This window comes from Nyctibius grandis, chromosome 15, assembly GCF_013368605.1.
Source record: "Nyctibius grandis isolate bNycGra1 chromosome 15, bNycGra1.pri, whole genome shotgun sequence".
Classification (NCBI taxonomy): Eukaryota; Metazoa; Chordata; class Aves; order Nyctibiiformes; family Nyctibiidae; genus Nyctibius; species Nyctibius grandis.
The window spans coordinates 2,080,022-2,101,568 of NC_090672.1; the positions used below are offsets into that span (position 1 = coordinate 2,080,022).

Here is a 21,547-nt window from a genome sequence, read left to right on the forward strand (position 1 = left end):
GTCTGCCGTGTGTTTGCAAGCGGGAGGCTGGATAAGGTTGGTAGAGAGGACCTCCGGGCCGTGCTGGGCAGCCTCCTCTGCTGTGTGCCAGCTCTTTGTGAGATGCACACTGTGGGTGGCAGGTGGGAGCATGGTGACTTTTAGCACCTGGGATTCCCTGAACAGCAGAGGAAACACTCAGACAAGGTAGGTAATGTCCCCTGTTCCTTCCAGCCATCACCCTGCCCATGGCAGAGCAGTGGTGGGGCTGCCTGGGTGTCAGGAAAGCCCTGGGTGCCCTGAGTTCAGCAAGGAGATGGGGAAGGACATTCCTGGTGCAACCCCTGGCATCCCCTGGAGCTAAGGCCATCTCCAGCAGGTACCTGCAGCTGGGCACTGCTTCAGTCCCTGACGCCGACCTCGTGCCCAACGGTCCTGTCTCAAGCTTCAGCATCCTCAGCATGACCAAGAGATGAGGCAGGCAGCCGCCAGCCCACAGGCTGTGCAGTGCTCCTGTCTTTGGATGGCTTGCCCAGAGCTAAGGGCTCCCTGGACCCTCCACCTACCCCAGACTCCCTGTTTGCAAAGCCTGCAGAGACCAGAGAGTCAGGAGGGGAAATGTGTGCCCAGAGTCACACAGAAACCTGGGAGCAGAAAGTGGCAGTCCTGGATCCCTCTGTCTGCTCAGAGACAAGCCAGGAGCTCTGGGAAATTCTGCCTTATTGGGTGGTTCACCGCTGACTTGCTTGGTTCCTGTTTTTGGGATGGGCGATGACACAGGTTGTCTGATTTGTTGCTTTCCAGCAAGACCTGCTTTTTGGAGGTGAGGCAAGGGAGATGATGTGTTTTTGACACTCTGGGCAAATTTCTGTGCCTCAGTTTACCTATAAAGAGAGGGGAACACTGAAAAGTTTCCAGGCTGTCACTGGGATGTAACAGTTGTTGTCCTGCAGACTTTGCTGGGATCCTTGCTTTGGCAAGATGCTACCCAAAAATGACACGAGACGCCCCATCTCTCTAAATTGAAGGAGCATAGCCTGTCTGCGGGCTGGGTCAGGAGCAGATTTGCATCTTTTAGGCAGGCTGGGTGTGCTGCACCTACACCTGGATTGATCACAGAGCGTCCCGGCAGAGGGTCCCTTCCTCGGAGGGCTCACAAATGCCGTGCAAATGCCCCCCTGGGACGCGCTCTGGGACAGGCAGAGGCTGGGCGATGGCAGGGCCATGAAATGGTTAAAGCAATATCGTGTGCTCCCTCCCGATTGTTCTGCAAGGTGTGTTGTGACATTTGTACTTCCTCCTGGCAGCCCGGGTGAGCAGAGGCAGAGGGAGAGACAGCCGGGATGCTGCCAGCCCATCCGCCCCCGCCCTGAGGGTCTCTGCTGGGGGGGTCCACCATGGACTTCTTCAAGATCATCGGCCGCTGTGCTGCGATACTTCTCCTGGCTGTTCTGTGCGATGCGATCGGGCTGATCATCCTTTTTGTGGGAATTTTTGCTCCACTAAGCTCCTGGGACTTCTTTGTTTACTTGGGAGCTCTGCTGCTCGCCTTCAGCCTCGTCTTCTGGATGTTCTGGTACACATTGAACATCGAGGTCCCCTTTAGGGAGCTAGGTTTTAACTAACCCGCAGCTCTGGCAAAGTCAAAATGGAAATTTGCACTTGGAGGAGCAACATCACATGCTGGAAAGCTCCAAAGCATCATCTGGTTGGTGAAGAGCATCCAAGAAGACCCAAGGGAAGAACCTGCTGGTCCCCCCAACATCGACCAGCCAGATGGACCTTAGGGGAAAGGTACCTACAGCTCGGCACGCACAGGGATGCTTTGCTAATGTTGGGGAACGCAGAGGTCTTGGCAGGGCAGCCAGATCTTCCTGCTGGTGACAGCCACTCTTCAGAAGTAGCATTAGATTTTAAAATGCTCTGGAATGGATTAATGATGGATAGGAACTTGGTTTTGATGAGATGAGTTTGTCTGAATCAATAGGGGAAGGGGGATTTTGGTGGAAATTGGAGGTGACTAGTATCTGGGGTTTATTTCCTCAGTTCTTCCCATCAGACGATGCTGTGAGCTGAGGGTCCTGGAGACCACTGCTCTCTCGTGACAGCTTTTGGCAGCGGAGGGACAGGGAGTGCGAGCGATCTCCCAGCGATACAGCCTGGGCAAACAGAGAAAGTCAATAAGAACAATCCAGACCCAGGCTGTTGCTTAGCACCAAAACCTCTGTGTAAATGGCGTGTGAGTGAGCAAACCCGTCTGCCTGTGGCATACCCCCATCACACCAGTGTATGCTACTGGGCTGCCCAGGTTGGGAAGGTTTTGCCAGCAGGGAACATATTTCTAGCAAGGTGAAAGTGAAAAAACCAAGTGAAGGTTGTGTCACCAAGGCACCAGCATGATGCCCTGTACACAGCCCAGTGACAAATGCTGAATACATGGAAACTAGGTGCAAAGTGCCATGTTTGAACACCGGCTTTGAGATTATGCTTTCTTAATCTCAGGCTGGTCTAGAATACTCCTGGTTTGTTTGGCAGTCACCCAGTGTGCAGAAAGATAAGGCAGCATGGACCTGATGGGTTCTGCAGCCTGGCCCTACAGCACATGAGCAGGAGGGTCCCACACATTGAACATCAGCCCCTGCACTGCATGGAGGGGCTGGTGGTGACATGGAAACATCCAGGTCAGCCAAGAGCTGCTGCAAAAGGCTTGGTTTTGGCTTCACCTGTGAGCAGCAACACCATTGCAAAGCTTAACGGAGGTGGAGAAGTCCATGTGTCAGGAGAGCACCACTGCATGGACGGCATCATGCCTCCTTCCCAGCCTCCCAAGGGGATGTTCCTCCATGTCAGCGTGCTGGCAAGGCTGGTGGAACCAATTAGCTCGAGTTAATTAATGAGCAGCCCCACAGTGCTTGAGAGCTGTATGGTACGTGACAAAAGGATGGTGACAGTAGGAGGATGCCCTAGCCAGGAGCCAAGCGTGCACCCACATTCCAAGAGCCAACCCTTGTCCCAAGGAGCTAATGGTTTTATAACAGTACATGAGACAAAGCGAAGGCAGAGGGGGGAGACATCCCCCTCTGACATGTGGGTGAGTATCAGAGCTGAGATTGGACTCACCTGTCTTCAGTTTTGGCATCTCAGCCAGGCCAGTGCCCCCAAGCATATGCCCCCTTTGTGCATAATGCACGAAGATTGCCAAATGACATGATCCCCATCTACGAGCCACTCGAGAGAGATTTCCTTGCACATTTTTTTTTATAAAGCCTCTCACAACCAGTGAGAACCTGTTTTTTATTATTTACTGATTTTTCTTTATTTCTTGTCTTGTTGGCAGTGACCGCAAGAGGCAGCCAGGAAGGTTTCTCGACTCCCCCGGGAGCGTGGAAGCTGCAGTGTGAGTCATGGTGTTTTACAGCCCTACACTTACCAGGATGCCTGGACCAGGAGTTCAGCTTTACCCGCCACCACTAGATCTCAGGGTGCTTTTCCACCCATGTGCCCTTGGGACTACCTCCTTCAAGAATTTCCTTGATGCTCCTCCAGATAAGAGCCTGTAACAAGCATTAGTTGGATACTGCAGCTGTATACAAGGAAGGGCAGCAGTAACCAACACCCTCCTTTATTTGCTCTGGGATTTTTAATTGCTAGTGCTAAGCCTGTTCAATCCAGCCTGTAAAGCTTGGCTGAGGGCTTTGTCACCATTCAATGCCTGTCCCTTGTTGGGTGCATGCCTGGGTGTAACGCTCAGTGACAACACCCAGGGAGCTGGTGGCATTGCCCAGGGAACCCAGCAGGAAATGGGTGAGAGGTCCCCGTCACTACTTGTCCCTCCTGCCTCCCCGATCGGTGGGGCAGACCACTCCTGTGCTTGTTGGGGGGCAAAGTCTCTGCCAGCACCTGACACTGGATGAGCCAGTGCACATTGCCAGCACATGGCTGTGGGTGAGGGGTGGAGAGTGATGCTCATGGCCAGGGAAGTGCTGTCAGCCCTGTGCCCAGACCTCCTAGCATGCACCGATGAGGCCGTATCCAACACCAAGGGGGAGCAGATGCCTCCAATGCACCCCACCACACACCACCTCTGGGTCAGTTCCAGCATTGCATTTCCAGGGTGCTGCATTCCCTGCAGGGTATTCCTGGTTGAACATTTTCCCCTCTCTAGCTCATCTGTGCTCTCTGATAGCGACCCAGCTCGCATGGCTCCAGGAAGGGCGAGCACCATTCCCCAGCGGGATGCACATGGTGCACGAGTCAAACTCAAACACATCTCCTTATTTGTGTGTGTGTGTGTGTGCAAGGTGCCTCCAGCACCCTTCACCTCCAGGCAGCTGGCACGGAGGGGCACAGGCACAGGCAGGACATGGTGGCTTCAATCTCCCAAATGCATGGACAGAAGTAATTAGCCAGGCCCAGAAACGAGAGGGAAAAACCTCGCACTCATGGTGTGTGCCCGTGGCAGGGCACCATGGGATTTCTCTCACCTCCCTGACCCATCTTCTCCCATTGAGGGCACCCACAAGCCTGCACAGCCCAGCACCTCCAGAGCACCAGCTCTGATGCTCTCCAATGTCCCTTGCCGTCCCAGGGACATAGGTCCTTCCTTATTCTGCTTCTGTGGTCCCCAAACCACACTGGCAGATTCCATCCCTGCCAGATCCAGCCTCACAAACAGCAGGATAAGCACAAGTGAAGCAACTGAGTCCCTGTCCCTTGGAGGCTCAGTCCTGTGCAGCGCTGGGAGAGCTGGCCCGAGCCCAGCGCATTATTAGCCCAAGAGCTTATCTTTCTCCATTGGGTTTTTCTGTTTTTCTGCTCGGTCTGTTTGCTCTGGGCTGCTGGTGGTGTTTTACAGCCATGGGCACGGCCCAGTCCAGTGGCTGTGGCACGGTGCCCGTGTGTGCAGGGCACTGGGAACCAGCAGTCGTCTTCCACTCCTTGACCAGTCCATGCTTCCCAAGTCACCCCACTGAACTGAATTGCCCATCACTGAAAAGCAGCACCCTCCAGCTCTTCCTGCCCTGATATTTTAATCCCAAAATGCTGTGGAAGTGCATGCCAGGAGTCCTCCTTCATGACTTGTACGTGCTCTCAGGAGTCTGGGCTCCCTTACACCTCTTCCCCTGTATGGCACCGCAGCCATGGCATCCCCTGCTCTGCACTAGGAGATGCACTGGGGGGGATATCAACCCAAATGATGCCAAGATTTTGCTGGTGTGTCTAGATCTTCAAGGGGTAAAAAAACCCTCCTTTTGTGACCAAATATTAGCAGCCTTACACATACCCTGACCTGGGCTCATCCTGGATAGCCCTGGGCAGCCCACCGTGCCCAACTCAGAGGCTGTCATGGTTGCACACATGGGCATCCCGGACACCGTGGACAACCTGTTTGTCATCCAGCAGCAGTCTGTTGGTGCTTCTGTATCAGATCTGGCTGGTCAACGGTCTGCTGAGTCCCCATGTTTTGATTTTATATGTCTTTATGGGAGAGATCTTGAATTTCTTAGATATTTGCATCTCTTTTCACTGTCTATTTATAGGGAAACAGAAAAGGACCAGACTGCGGATGTAAGGAGCGAGCAGATGAAGAGGAGTGGCACCAAACAAGGACTCTGTTGTGCTACTCTTGCAAACCCATCACTGAAAATACAGAGAGAGCTGTGCTGTACTGATCTGCTGGGCACGTTGTTACCACTCTGGGCACAAGTACTCAAGGCACCCCTTGAACGGTGGATAACCTTTTCACATCCTCTCTAAGCACATCACACTCACTCCTACCCGCTGCCGTTGTCTCAGAGGGCCCAACACAAGCAACCTGGTAACAGCAGAGCCACTGCAAGCTGTCCTGGCTGTGGGCCGGTGCGGATCAGCAGGATCCGGATGACAGGCTGGACCAGTTCTGCAAACCTCACCGAATGGATGTGAAGAACTGGTTCAACAGGGCTCACAGCTGAAGAGACCACCTGAGGTGCAGCTGACTCCCCAGCCTGGGAACTTCGTATATTGATGCACTCAATGGGAGAGGGAGACAACAAAATCGGACAGGACAGAGGATTTTCTAAGCAAAATCCAGCTGCTGGCTGGATAGAGGCTTTAGGTACATTTTACCTAATCTCACCAAGGTCCCAGGCACTTTCTAAGTGGCACAATGAAATGCTCAGAAGATCTTGGTTCAAAGAACTACTGGAGCCATGGGCAGCTGCAAAGGCCAGGAAAGGATTGAGTGCTTCAGCTGTCAAACCAGTGGTGGCTCAACATAGAAATAAACTTCCCAGGTGACTCAAAACACAAATCTCACGTGGGAGGAGAGGAGACCAAAAGACCCATATCTCCATCCTCCTGTGTTCCTGATGCAGTGTTCAGCTGGACCGTAAAGACACTTGTGTAGGATGGAAGCACATATAACACCTATCAAATAGGTCATTCAGCACTTTCCGTTACAGACACCTCTTTTCAGTTGTTTACAACTTCACAAAAATTTTTTTCTTTGTGATTTCCCATCTTGGAGAATCTGCCTCTGAGATGAATTTTGGTGTTTCCCTTGGTCCTTCTCTTTGGACAGCACCTGACAGGACAGTGCTGGCACTCAGGGACTTCTCTGTTAGTCAAGACATGCTCTGATAAACGGGCTCAATATGGAGGTGCATTTACCTGACGCAGGAGATGATATCTCCCCCAACAATTCATAAAGTCCTCCACAGACCTTCCTGAAGCGACGGAGATGTGGTTTTTGGCCCAGTGTGTGCATGCCACTTGCGTTCAGTCCAGTTCCATCAGCCATTTCATGCAGAGTTAAAGAGATCCCAGGGAGAGCACGCAGAGAACAGAACACTTGGGTCTCCAAAGGGAGGGCTGAGCTGGAGATGCCAACCTTCACTGCTGCCTAGACAACAGCATGGACCAAGTAACACTTTATGGGTGATATCAGGCCTTTTCTGGCCTTGCTGGCATTAATTTTAGCACCTTGGGCAACAGCAATGGCAGTAGGGTTTGTGGGCAAGTTGTTCATTGTTAGAACTACTGAATGGAGTGGAATCTAGCAGCTCTTCTCTGTCTCTAGTTCCCAGGGCATGAGACTGGAGGCAAGGCTGGCATCTCAGCCTCTGCTATGAGGAGGCAACTGGTGCCCCCCCTGTAGCCGTCCTGTCTTCCCACCCTGGGAAGGAAGGCTTCTGCTCAACTCCACACATGTGCTGTGCAGGTCCCACAGCCTCAAAGCACTGAAAAAGCTTACCTTTGAAAATTAGGCCCATTTCTGGCTTAATCCTGTCCCAAGTAGAACAGGGACCACCTCCCTGTTCCCCAGAACATCAGTCAGAGAGTCATCCCACCAAGGGATGCCATCAAGCATGTCGAGCAGGGTACGAAGCTGTCTTCTGGGGATGCAAAGCAGAGTAGAGCACACGCCAGGGTGTTTTGCAGCGATCTGTTTTGTTCTGGGGGAACTGTTTTGATGTCACCTTTCTGGAACTTTTTTATTAAAGTTGCTACCTGCCTTTTCAAAGCTGTTTGTTTACTGACCGTAGGTGGTGGGGTAAAGCAGGAACCTCTGGTTGCAGTAACTCTGTTGAAGAGTAGCTCTTACACAAGAGCTGGAAAACATGGTAGCATGTGTGGGATAAATCATAGAGTCAGAACATCAGTGGCAAACATCATCATTAACCCTTCTCTGGCAATATGGAGACATGTCCTCCTATGCAAGGAAGCTTTTGTTAAAAAAGATCTTTAAAAAACACAGGCACTGTTGGCTCTTCTGCATTTGCAGTCAGTGCAGCAGTGGGCTGCATTAATTAATTCTTTTTCCTTCAAAGATAAAATCACATTAACAGGATCTCTGAGATATTTGCAAATCCCCATGACTCTAGAAGCCAGGACTTTCAGGAAACAGCAGTTGTCGAGAGATCACTGGCCGTAACCCTGAGGTAAGCAACCGCACTATCTCTGCAAATGACTGCCCTCTGCCCCGGGCAGGAGCTGACCTTCTCCAGGGCAGCCTGCCAGCGTGAAGCCAGATATCCATCCATGGCTGATCCAGGAAGGAGCCAGCCTGCAGCCAGGAATTTTATCGAATAAAGAGTCTGGGGAAATTCTGAACTGACCCCACTGCTTACAGGGCCACCTTCGCGTTCCACCCACGGGGCAGAGCCAGCCTTGCTCAGAGGCAAGAGGCAGGGTTTGAAAAGGGACCGGCACTCTTTGACGTGACAGGGGACCCAGGCCAGAGACCACAAACTCCTTCTGCACATTCGGACCTGCACAGCACCTTGTACCCACGTGCTGGGGGCAGATAACAAGCAGGGTTTGCACATCCTGGAGTAGACGGTTCTCCCAGACTGCGCAAACCCTTCTGCAGCAATCCCTGCCTCTCCCTGCGCAGCTGCATCCACCCTCTCGGAGCTCATGGTCTGGAGGGAGTAGGACGTCTGGTCCTGCAGGCAGTCCCTGCCATAGCCACGGCAGCCCTATTTCCAGCTGGTGAGCTGGAGGGAATGGGCTCTCAACTGGGATTTAACTCTCATCAGCCCTAACTGCTGCAGCTGCCCAGCCATGGAGGTGCCCAGGGCTGATGGATGGGGTGGGATGCAGCAGGCTGAGCAGCTCCTTCACCCTCCACACACCGGGCCCGCACTGGCATCACCCTCAGACCATTTCCTTACACTCTCCAGGGCGAGGCACTGCCTTGCTACTTGCAGGCTCATTTTTCTGTCCCCACCCAGTGCTACTGCAGTTCAGTTGTTGGTATCAGTCACACTCAGGGCGTTCAGCACATGCAGACACAGTGCAGTCAAAGGATCCTGGTGCCTGCCCCATCCTCCTGCTCTTCCAGTGAAGCAATGCCCATTAGAGCAGCGGGGACCTGACCAGTCATAGAATCAGAATCGTTTTGGTTGGAAAAGACCTTTAAGATCTCATCGAGTCCAGCCATTAACCCAGCACTGCCAAGCCCACCACTAACCCATGTCCCTCAGCACCACATCTACACGGCTTTTAAATCCCCCCAGGGATGGGGACTCCACAACTGCCCTGGGCAGCCTGTGCCAGTGCTTGACAACCCTTTCAGTGAAGAAATTTTTCCAGTCCTGCACCAACTGGGGGAATCAGCCCCGAGTGAAATGCAATCCCACATAGGCAATCCTGCAGACACAGACTCCGGGGTCCACTGCAGCAGGAGCTCCCCTGCTTGTTCCCTGACTCTCGCTCAGTCACAGGAGGGGCCTGTTCGACAGGTCCCCAGGGTGAAGGACCGTGGCACTCTGCTTTGCAATGTCACAGATGTTTTCGTAGGCACCCGGGAGCGTGCACACCTGCCTGCTGCAGATAGAGGCACCAGCAGCTGGAGGCTGGTGTCTCACTGTCTTCTGCCTATGCTGAGACAAACCAAGGTCTGGCTTTGCCAGGGAGCTCAGTCATTGGGGCCCCAGAACTTTGGCTGGACTGAAAAGAAGCCACTGCTAGATCTGATCTGCAGACCCCTGGAAATGACAAACAGGTCCTAAGGGCAGTTCAGACCTTTTGCACCTCTCCTTGCTCTCCCAGTGTTCTGGGAAGTGGGGGCGACTAAAAATATCCCAACCTCAGCGATGCAGCAGGACTCACTAATGGGGTGGAGAAAACATAGAGACAAACTCTTTCGGGAGGTGTGCAGCAAAAAGATGGGCATGAGATGCACGGAAGGAAGTCCCAGAGGGATATAAGTTTTTTAAAAAAAAACCACAGTGAGGCTGGTCACAGACTGGGACAGGATTATAGAGAGCTGGAGGGGGAAATCTTCATCCTTGGAGCATTTCCAAACTTGACTGAACAAGGTCCTGAGCAAACTCATCTAACTATGAGGTTGATCCTGCTTGTATCAGAGGTTGGACCTTCATAGATCCCTTCTGACCTGCGTTAGGCTATACTATGAGCATGAGCCCTTTTCTGCCACGTAATGTCTGTAGGGGTCCCTAGAAGCACCCCCACCCCCCAAGTGTCTAGATGATTTAAGCTTAACACTTTTGAAAGCCACATAAATGCAGAAATTTCTGCAGCACACCCACCACACCAGAGAGCTCTCTCCCAATCCCACAAGTGCTCCAGTGTCCTGAGTGGTAGATCCAGTCCAGTATCCACTTGGTGTAAGATGTCCTCAGCACAAAGAACAGCTTGGAAGAGATGGGAGACGGTGCAGAGCAACCTGCACTGGCTTTGTCATGCAGCAATCAGAACAGGAAGGTGTTTCAGGAGGTGTTCCACCTCCTATTCCTCCTCACTGCCAGTAACTCAGCTGCCTGCTGTCCCTCCTCCCCACAGCATGGATGGAGACCTCATCCATGTCCTGTCACAGCCTTCCTCCAAGTGACTGAACCTCCATAGACCTCAAAGACTGTTGGGGTGGGAGAGACCCCACCGTGTCCCATGCAGGGTCTCTGACAAAGACTGATCTACTGAAGAGCTTCCAGATCAGAGTCATGGCTTCAGCTGAGTCCATATGGACCTTTTCTCAGATTCAGGGCAAAAGGGAAGAAAAGTGTATGCATTTTTCCTAATCTCCAGCTACCTTCACACCTCACCGGGAGCCAGGGACAGTGCACGGCTGGGCTGAGCCCGGACCTATTGTGCTGTCTCAGGCAGAGGCAGAACCTCATCCCTGAGTCACCCGTTGTGACAACACCCCCAGCAGCTGCCATTCACACCACGGAGCTGTTTGCCGTGGTTTGTACAGGAGGAAAAGACTGATCCTGTTTGTTTTTCATGAGGAAGGGCCAGGGTGCCTGCCTCCAGCCTGCCAGCAGCAGCAGAGACACATCCCTGCAGCCTCAGAGCCATCTGGGAAGGCAAGGGATGGGCAGTCCCCCGGGGTCTTGCCACCCCTTCCACCCCACAGCCCAGCCCCTCCGCTGCTCTGCCCAGCCTCCATTAGCGAACAGGGCTCCGTTAATGCCTGTCTGAGCCCCAGCGGGGCTCCAAATGGATCAGCCCAGGAGTGCGAGCCAGGAGCTAATTGCTGCTCATTTGAGAGGTAACTGGGAGCCCTGCAGTCATTAGCAAGAGGGGTGAGACCAAGCGCTGGTGTCACCGGCAGCTAAAGGCGCTTGCCCAGGGGCTTCACTGTAGCTGCTGGATGCGAAGCTGAAGAGCAGCTCCTGGCGACATACAGGCCTTGGGCAGTACCGGCATCCCTGTGCATCCCCGGGGCAGGCTGGGAGGAAACCAAGTGCCAGAGCACCAGCGACGGCTGGGTGGCCCTGCTGTCCAGCTGGGCCTCATGGATAGTGCTTTCCCTGAGCGGCCACCAAGCTAATTCGTGGCTGCCATGACCGATGCTCAGCAGTGCTTCATGGCTGCTCTCCACCCACTCTCAATACAACCAGTTCCCAGGGAATGAAAACCTTGGGACCAAACCCTTCTACCAGGGCAGGGGCCAGGGCTGGCTGGGGACGAGATCTCGCTCCAGCAGATGCAACCATCAGCTCTCCCCAAGGAGAGTATGCAGCTTCACATTACACCCCTGACTTTCCCACATTCAGGCACACCGTGGTGGGTTACAAACACTGCTCGTCTTCAGCTCTACTGTGGAGAGGACATGTAAGGGCTCCTGTATGCATGGGCCAGGATCTGTCCATGCACAGTAAGTTGGGTGCCCTGCACTGGCCCTGAAACACTCCTGGGCACACCCCACCTCAGCCTCACGGATCCCCACCTGCACCCAGGACCGGGAGCATCAGGCACCGGTGTGCCGCCAGTGACCACGGGGAGCACTGGCCATCAACCAGCAGAGAAGTCACACTCAACACAAGGAAAGTGGTTTTCCCAGCTCAATTTGCTGTTGCAAAATGGGACTTAATTTAAAGCAAAACCTGTTGAAAAGAAGCTCTTCCTAGAAAATACGTTTGTGGGTCTTTGCCAGAAGTTGCTGGAAAGAAAGTGCAGACCTTTAATGATATTCCAGGGGTTTTTTTTCATGGTAAGTTGCTGAGTTTTTGACAAAAAAAGGATCTGTAAGAATGACACAGGGAAGTGTAAAACCTCCCCAGCCAGATGAGCAGGATGTGTCCCAGAGTGCTGCTGCCAGGCAATGCTGCCAGCCACACGTTCCTCTGCGCCATGCCTCTGCTGTGCTGTGAATGGTCATCACAGAGAATAAATCAGACCCTCACCAAGGGACTGGCTCCAGCCCGGTTCCTGGCCCCACGATCCCTCAGCTGAGGGCTTGAGGACCTCGTCCCAGTGAGCTACCCCCACCGTGGGCAGTCATCTCACAGCGAGGACACTAGCTAAGCCCCTCACGCACTGCCAAACCTCCAGTCCCATTGTAGGCTCGGAAAACCACACTCGTCTGCAAAGTCCAAGAAGAAGAGTCCAGCCCAGGGCCATGCCCCCTATGCTGGCACAGGTGGACAATGTTTGGCAGTGCTGGGTTAATGGCTGGACTCGATGATCTTAAAGGTCCTTTGCAACCAAAACAATTCTATGATTCTATGATTCTAATGTAAAAATGTGTCTGCCATGTGCTGGAGATGGAGCCAAAAGGATCTTGGCTGGAGAGACCAGGCACAGGGACAACCAGCTGGGTTGGTTTCACCTCTTGTCCTTGTCCCACACCAGCCACATTGGACAAACCAGGCCAGCCCCACTCCAGCCTCTGTCTGGCCGTGGCTCTCCAGGAGCCCTGGCTGGGTGCAGGGGAGGGAAGCGAGCTCGGAGGAGCCTCCTTCTCAATTATTCATGGTGAGATCTCAGCTGATGGAGCTGGGGCTTTCAGAGGCTCGTTCCTAATGGAGTCTGCTGACGTGTCCGGCCAGTAAGCACTCCTGGGCCCTGTGCAATTCCCACTTCACCCATCCCTGTGCCATAAAAATGCCACTTTTTCCTGCTAATGATGTATTATGTGCCATTACCCGGCGTTCATAGTCCTGCTGCCACCATGCAAAGGTCTTGAGCTGTTAGTGTGGGAAGGGCAGTGTGTGCTCTCCAGCCAGGGAAATAGCACATGCTGGGATCAGCCAGGGGTCCTGCCCGTGCTGGAGGCTGATGGAGGGATGAGAGGCCATTTAAGATCACCTGGTACAGGGAGGGGAAGAGGTACCAGTGAGATAACGGGCATAGCATGACCATGCATTTCCTTACCAGGTCTTTTAGGCAGAGGAAGGGAAAGAAATGACAGAGGACACTTGAGACCTCATCAGCTGGCACCCCAGGTGCTGCAGACCAGTTAGCATGATATGCTGATTGCCTGCAGGACATGTCCACCTGCAGAGGCAAATGATGCCATGGATGATGGGTGGAGACGGTGGTGGAAGATGACTCAGGAATGGCAAAGTTAATGGTCGGACGTTGTGCAGGAGAGCACGTTAAATGCTGTAACCGGAATGCCTGCCAGACTCCTGGCTGTTCTGGCTCTGTCCCTTTGCAATGCTGGCCAGGGTTTCCTGGGGCTTTCACCCGCTCCTGTCCATGTTTCTGTCCCACACTAGATGGGCAGGGCTGGAAACACAACCCAGGTGCATGCAGGGTGCCACATAACCAAAGGTGCCACATAACCAAAGAGGGGGTTCATGAGGCCTGCAGTGTCATGGCAAGGCTTATGTCACCTTGCATAGTCCTGTGTATCATCCTCGTGTCTGCTTTGTCTACTGTCCATCCCACACGGAGAGCTGTGGAAGTCCCCCCATCTACCCATTCATCCCCACAGTCTTTTCTCCTTGCACAGGCATACTTCCACTTAATACCCATTCTCATACTGACCTGACACTCCACCCTTCCATCCATCTATTCATCTCCATGCCCTCATCACCCAACTCTTCTTCCAGCTCAAACCAGTGCTCCACCCAGTGAATACTCATCTCTGAGTACTTGGAAGAAATGGCTCAAACCTGGGGTGGTTTTGGTGCCCTCTCCTAAAAGGAGAGTATTAAACCTTTGTGCTCATGGAGTGGACTGCTGTTTCTTTAGAGGCTACAGGAGTGCAGGAGACCTCTCTTTCAGGAGGGCAGAGGACATGTTGATGTGAAGGATTTGTACCCCTCCTTCTCATGAGAGGAGAAGCATCCTCAGGAGGCTCTGCATGGGCAGACAGATGCTGTGTCTGAGACCTCCCTCAACAGGCTCCCAAAACCCGTAGCAGGTGATACGAGCTTTGTCCAGGTAGCTACATTTATAAAATCACAGCACTGGCAGAGACATCTCAACCCCTTTTCCAGCCAACTGGCACCCGAAGGTCCCCAAGCCAGCCTGCCTGGCTGAGCGGTGGCAATCCCTGTCAAAAAGTGCCCTGCCTGCAACATGTGATGCCTGAGAGCAGGGAGGCTGGGTGCTGGTTTGGGATCACACAGCCTGAGGGATCCCTTTGTCTGGGAGCCCTGGGACCTTCCAGGAGGTGAGTGGGAAAAGCTGCTTTTGGGGACACCCCATGTTGTCCCCAGCATGGACAGGGCCATGCATCCATGGCATGAGATGGTGCCCACTGCAAGTGGGCTGAGGGCTGGAGTCAGTAATGCAATTGGTGCTGGAGGAGACAGGCAATTACTCCGAGAGTGGTGACCTGCCTGTCCTGCCAGCCAAGTTAGGAGCCCCATGTCTGTGGTCATCTAGACCATGGCCAAACTGCAGGGCGCCTGGGAAGAGACATGGCCTGGAGACCTCTCCTGCCACAGCAAAGGGGAAAATATCTCTCACATCCTGGGGCCTGGGGTCCTCTGGCACCTCCACCCTTACATCCCTGCCCAGGACTGGCATGTGGCCAAGGTGGAGGAGAGCTCCAGCCCCACCATGATGGAGGAGATGAAGGTGTGGGCACTACAGAATTCAGAGGGATGAGACACTCCCAAACTGACCCATGCAGGGGGTGACAGTGGAGAGGCAACTTTCATTTCCTTTAAAAGCAGTCCACAAACAGCATGGCTGTGCTGGCCAGCAGGAGATCAGTTCATCAGTTCCCTCCCCGGGGACAACCAATGCTGCAGTCCCAAGACCGTGCTGGTGGAGTGGAAGATGCTTGGTCGCTTGCTTCACCTCAAGCATCTCTTTGGATACTGCTCACTGAGGCACACATGTGCCTTGGCAGCTGCTTGAAATAAAATACATGGGCATGAAAACATGCATGGAAACACATGCACCAACAGTCATACACATCTGCTCATGCACACAGCCAGCTGCTTGTTGGGCGTAAAGACACCATTTGGGTGGGAGTGTTGATTTGCTTGGGGGTAGGAAGGCTCTGCAGAACGATCTGGACAGGCTGGATTGATGGACTGAGGCCAATTGTATGAGGTTCAACAAGACCAAGTGTCAGGTCCTGCACTTGGGGCACAACGACCCCACACACTGCTACAGGCTGGGGAAGAGTGGCTGGAAAGTGCCTGGTGGAAAAGGACCTGGGGGTGTTGATCGATGGCGGCTGAACATGAGCCAGTGGTGTGCCCACGTGGCCAAGAAGGCCACCAGCATCCTGGCTTGTATCAGCACTAGTGTGGCCAGCAGGACTAGGGTAGGGATCGTCCCCCTGTACTCGGCACTGGTGAGGCCGCACCTCGAATCCTGGGTGCAGTTTTGGGCCCCTCACGACAAGAAAGACCTTGAGGTGCTGGAGCGAGTCTAGAGAAGGGCAACGGAGCTGGTGAAGGGTCTGGAGCACAAGTGTGATGAGGAGCGGCTGAGGGACCTGGGGGTGTTTAGTCTGGAGAAAAGGAGGCTGAGGGGAGACCTTCTCGCTCTCTACAACTGCCTGAAAGGAGGGTGTAGTGAGGGGGGGGTCGGTCTCTTCTCCCAGGTAACAAGTGATAGGATGAGAGGAAATGGCTCAAGATTTCTCCATGGAAAGGGATGTCAGGCACTGGAACAGGCTGCTCAGGGCAGTGGTGGAGTCCCCATCCCTGGAGGTGTTTAAAAGCCATGTAGATGTGGTGCTGAGGGACATGGGTTAGTGATGGGCTTGGCAGTGCTGGGTTAACGATTGGACTCGATGATCTTAAAGGTCCTTTCCAACCAAAACGATTCTGTGATTCTATGGCACATAGACACACATGCAAACATACACACACACACACACACACACACACATATATGCTCTCAGGGCCACACTCTGCCCCTGCACACAAACACCCATCCCCAGCCCAAGATGGGCTTTATTTCTTGCCATGTTCTTGCAGAGCAGTCCCAAACCAACACCAGGGTTCCTGGCATCTTGCCCCATTGCTGAGAGCCCCTTAACCTCATCGCTTGGTCCTACGAAGTCCCTGTCCACCAGGGACGTGTCCCCTCCTCCAGAGCTGCCTGGAGGATGTGTCTCTGACCCTTCAGCTATTCTGATACCATTAGCTGACCCTTAATTTTGTGTCCATGCTGGCTGGCCTGCCTTATTCGCAGGAGACAGGCATTAATTTCCTCCCCACACACACATTAGGAAATAATTGCTCTAATGGGCTCTACCGGCCACCTGGCCCATGCACTGCCTTGGGTGGCCTGCAGCAGCTCGTGAAAAGCGCCTGGCCACTGGGCTCATACCTGTGGCAGGGGGACATGGCTCCAGCATCACCAGGACCTCCCATGGGGTGGAGGACGGGAGACCCCCAACCTCTCTAGTGATGGAAAGGGGAGAGGGAGAGCGGGGCTGGGCCAGGTCGGTCACTGTGAAGGGGACACTGACGTGAGCCACAGGGTGGGCTGTGTCAGGGGCGTATTTGGGATGCAATACCTGTGACGTACAGGTGCGATGGAGCCAGGGCACCCCGGGCATTGCCAGGAGTCACCGGCAGCTCCCAGCTTAAGTCACACACACCAGCTGTGCGCTGGGAGCCCACAGCTAAGGGTAAGTGTGCAAGGTGCTGCAGGGGGCTGTTCACCAGCAAGTTTGGCCATGAGTGAGTGACCAGCTGCCCCCAGCCCCATGCTGACATCTCTGCCAACAGACGTGGCAGGGCCAAAGCAGGACTATGCAAGTGTCCCTGCAACGGGTGATGGGCAGGGTGGATGTCTGCAGAGAACACAACCATCCAATACATGTCCTGGAGCTGCAGGCATGAGTTATCCTTGGGACACGAGGCCACCACAATAAACCAAAGCACTGAGTTACTCAGGACTGAGCTGGAAATGGCCCCAATATCCTCTAATGGACACTTGCCTGGTGGGAGGACAAGCAGTACAGCATCTGGGGGGTCTGGTTTGCTGGAGATCCAAACATCTCCCCCAGGGACATTAAGCAGCAGGAGAGGGCTCAGGAAGGTCTGGCTCCAGCCATCAGCTTTAATAACAAGAAAATAGGATGACGGCAGCTTTTCCATCTGCACGGGAAGGGGCTGGGGACATCTGTCCCAGATGCAGCCAGTCCCCAACCTAAAACAAAAGACACCCGTGCCTCTGGGAGCACTGGAGTCTCGCTGCCTGGAGATGAGGTGGCTCTGGTGAGGACGTAGGGATGGCGGGCGATCAGCTGGCCCTGAGCAGTGACTGTGGGCTGATGCAGCAGGTGCTGGTGTGAACGGGCCCTGGCTTGTGCCCGCAGACACAGGAGCGTGCCAGCCCCAGGGACACTGGTGGATGCTCAGCACAGGATTTCCCAGGGGATCTCCAGCCTTTTGCTGCCTGACCCTCACCTACCACAGGAAAGAGCTGGGGGCCCAGCGTGTCACCCCCCAAGGCTGGCCCTGCCACCGTGCCAGCCCTGACAGACAGCCCTGGCCAGGCAGTGCCACCCTGTGGCAAACACCCTCCTCACCTCTGAAGGGAGTGATGCCCCTGGACCCCCACCCCAGACCTCCAGGCCCATGGCACTGGCTGCCCCTGCTACTAACAGTCCCCTCTGCCCTGGTCCTGCTGGTGCCCATGACCCCGGCACAGCACAAGACATCCCCTCTCATCCCAGTGCTGCACAGAAGCTTTTTCCTGTCCCCGTTGCCTTGCCCAAATATCTCCAGGGCTCCAGCAACAGCAGCCGAAAGTGGGTTCCTCCAGCCCTACCCCGCATTAATTCCCCAGACACCCAGACTAATAATAAGGTTTATTATTAAATAACGAGGCATGGACGCGTCATTATCAGGTAATCATTTCTTATGAAACGGGATTTCCATTCCAGTGTGGTGTCTCAAGCCCTTTTCCCCAAGCGCTCTCCCAGTGCTTCATGCAGAGGTCAGTGTCGTTGCACCCCGGGTGTGGGTGGGGAAACTGAGGCACAGGGAGGGGGAGTGCAGTAACAGTGTCACAGGGAGAAGCAGGGCAGTCGGCAGCCCAGCCAGGGCACCATGCCCTGGTTGTAACCCCAGAGGAAGGGGTGGGATGCCATCAGCTCCTCTGCCCCAGACTGCTCACCCCTTTCCAGCCCCAAGAGGTTCTTATTTGTTCCCCTGGAATGTTCTGGCTGATCCCAAAGCTGCCTCGGGGGCACTGCTGGCTGTGTTTGTCCTACCTGATGCCCAGCCATGCAGCGGGAACATCCCTTCGGGACCATGGGATCCATATGCCCACCTTCCACCCCGCTGTAACCTCCTGTGGGTGACGGTGAGGGACGTCCTGCTCCCGGACACCTTGGGGTGCCTGTGAAAGCGCCGTGGCCCTCAGGGCACATTCCTAAATGACAGGGCCGAGAGCAGCACCCACGGGGCCAGGGACTGGGTCAGGAGGACAAAGGTGGCGACGAGGGTGCAGACGCTGTGTTGGGGTGCACAGCTGGGGAAAAACACAATGGGGGGCCCCAGACCAGCCGGCATCTCCGGCATGGGGGTGACCAGGAGCCCCCTATTCCCCCTCCCCTGAGAGCAGGTACAGAGGGTCCCAAATCTCAACAGTGCATGTCAGATGTCCACTCCCCTCCCAAACCAGGGCCCCTAGGCTGAGACTCCCCTGGGTGGAACCAGCCCCAAAGAGGGCAGAGCCAGGAGGCACGTGGGTCTGAGAGGTGCCTGACCTGTTTGGCACAGGTGAAAATGAGCCACCGGGTGTTAACCCTGAGGAGCTGGGTATACGGATGAGGAAACATCACTCTGCCAGGGCACAGGGCTCTAGCGAGGAGAGCAGGGTGGGATCCCAACTCTGCCCCTTATACAGTCCAGACCTTCGGCTTAGCTGCCTGCCCCACACCCTGCCGCCTGTCCCTGGATCCCCAGGGCAGGAGGGACGCCTGTGACACCAGGAGGATGGTCACAATCCTGGGGCACTCAGAGAAAGAGGTGAAGGAGGGCAAGGCTGGGACTGCCTGGGGGATGAGCTGGCGTCCCTTCCCACCCCATCACTCCACAGGGAAGAGAGCGCTGGCTGACGGAGGGGACGGTGAGCTCCCAGGGGCCAGGATCGCCGTCTCCATCCTCTGGTTTCACTGCCCTTGTTGCCCAGTAGCTAGAGGCTCTGATTTATCTTCGTATCTTTGGGATGGAAAGCCATGAATTTCTGCTCCAGGGTGGCTGCACCACGTACCCCGATGACCCCAGCAGCCTGGGGAGCCTGGGGACCTCCAAAAGCCCCGCAGCCTGGCACCCCTGATCCTCCGATGCACAGAGCCCTTGTCTGTCCCTGGGCTCTGGGTACCTGGGTGCCATGGTCACAGCCCCCCAGGAGCTGGGATGGAGGGGAGGGACCAGCACGGCCCCCTCAACCCCTGCACATGCTGTCACAGAGTGCGGGAGGAGCAACCACCCTCTGCACTAAGACACTAGAGGAACACGCTAGCAGGGTTTGACCTGCCATATTTTAACCAAAAGAAGCAGAAAATGCCGGCAGTGACACTGTGAGCACCCAGAGATCTGCAGAAAGGTCTGAGAGTCCATTCAGTCCCTGGCTAGATGAGAGAGCTTCACCTGAAGCTGCTTCTGGGCTTTCTCCAGGGGTCTTTCGAGAGAGGTTCCAGCCCTAGCTCTGTCCCAGAATCAGTGACACCCCTCTAGTATCTGAGATGATCCCACCTCCGAGCTGATCCCATCCCTGCTACGAGTCCCTCTTCACCAGCAGTAGCCAAGGGAGCACAGCAGCCAGCATGGCCACAGTCAAGATGAGAAGGACAGCGAGGGCAATGGGTGACTGGCAGCATTTCACCCCCAGGGCCGAGATGGATGACACCGAGCTCCGTGTTTCTGCTCTGCTTCTCCTCCCCAGGGAGCTACAGTCCGTGTCCACCAGCGGCATCCCATGGTCACTGATGACAAAGATGTGGGCTTCCCGCACCAGCTCTCCTGGGACCTCCTGCGAGTCCACGGCGCTGTTCCCCGTGCTGCAGCACCGGTCAAAGCTCTGTACCGGCATCACAAAATGGCTGGGTACCACCAAGGTGTTGCTGGCTTCCATTTTGGTCAGATGGGACAAGGAAGAAGGTGACAGAGGCATCTCCAGTGTCCGGGGGTTGATGCCTGCCCATAGAGCCGCCTTCTTGCTGAGGAAAGTCACGTAGCGACAGACGGGGCAGATGATGCTGCTCTGGATCTGACCATCGAGCTTGGCGGAGAGCAGGCACTTCACCAGGCAGTCATGGCAGAAGGTGTGCCCGCAGCTGAGCTTGCGGTGTGCGGCCTCCAGCGGGTGGAACTTCTCATAGCACACGGGGCACTCGGCCGGGGGACTCTCCTTGTTGGACGAGGTCTCAGACATCCCTGCTCTGTCGGCCACAGGTGCTCCCCAGCTGTGAGGAAGAGGCGTGATGGATTAATAAGGGTCTCAGTTGCAACAATTAGCATGATCCATCTCTTCATCTCTCCTCCTCCTCCCTGCTCTCTTTCCTTTGCCCTCTTGCCCCTAACAGATGCAGTGGGTGGCTACTGGGCATGGTCTCAACAAGGCAGGGCATTTTCAGGAGCATTAAGCCTCTCAGTGTGGCCCTTGGGGCAAGAAAGAGATGATGGGAGGACAAGAGTCACCGAGGGCAACAATCTCTGGCTGCAAAACCACATAAAAAAAGGCCTGAGCCCCTGGATCCATCCCTGTGTCTCCCTGCTCAGCGCCTGGTACAGATAAAGCAGGTTCAGCTTGTGTCACGAGTGCCTCTGTGCTCTGCTGCCAGCTCCAGGCACGTGGGAGGTGGGAACGTCCATTCCACAAAGAAACCTGCCAAGGAAAGGGAGATGCTCCCATCCCAGGGGACACAGAGGGGCTGGGAGGAGCAGGGGGAGGTCAGGTCAGTGGGGTGGGCAGGAGCAGAGGACCCCACAGGGATGGAGAGGGAGTGTGCCATCCCCAGCAGAGGCAGCGAGCACCCAATGCCAGGCTCCTTGCAGGCGGCTGGAGGATGTCCCAGGCTGGTGGCCAGGCCACCACCACCTCCAGGCCTTGCTCCTCACTCTTGCTGGAGCACGGTGCAGGCAGCAAGCCACAGAGACCGGCGTCTCCTGTTAGTCAGAGCCCAGCCGGCCTCCGCCCTGGCCCGGGGTGTGAGGGGGAGCGTGGGCTGCTGCCATCCCCAGACCTGCGTCTGGGCTGGGTCTGAAGCTCTCCCGTGTGTCTTCTAGGGCAGGGATCATTCACGTGGTGGCTTCAGGGAAGGGAGAGGGGAGAGGGAAGAGAGGAGAAAGAAGGGAGAATGGAAGGGGAGGAGGGATGCTCGGCTCAGCTCCCTTCTCTTAGAATAGTTCGGGAGCTCGAGCTTCATAAAACCAGCAGGTTCTCCAGACCTTGC

At 55.0% G+C, this 21,547-nt stretch overlaps 1 protein-coding gene across 1 annotated transcript; it reads right to left on the reverse strand.

Moving 5' to 3' along the window:
• Positions 1–19,869: 19,869 nt before the first annotated feature.
• On the reverse strand, positions 19,870–20,526 carry RNF222 (ring finger protein 222). The gene has a single exon (XM_068413600.1). It carries the CDS (start codon positions 20,524–20,526, stop codon positions 19,870–19,872), a length of 657 nt encoding a protein of 218 aa, XP_068269701.1.
• Positions 20,527–21,547: the final 1,021 nt, after the last annotated feature.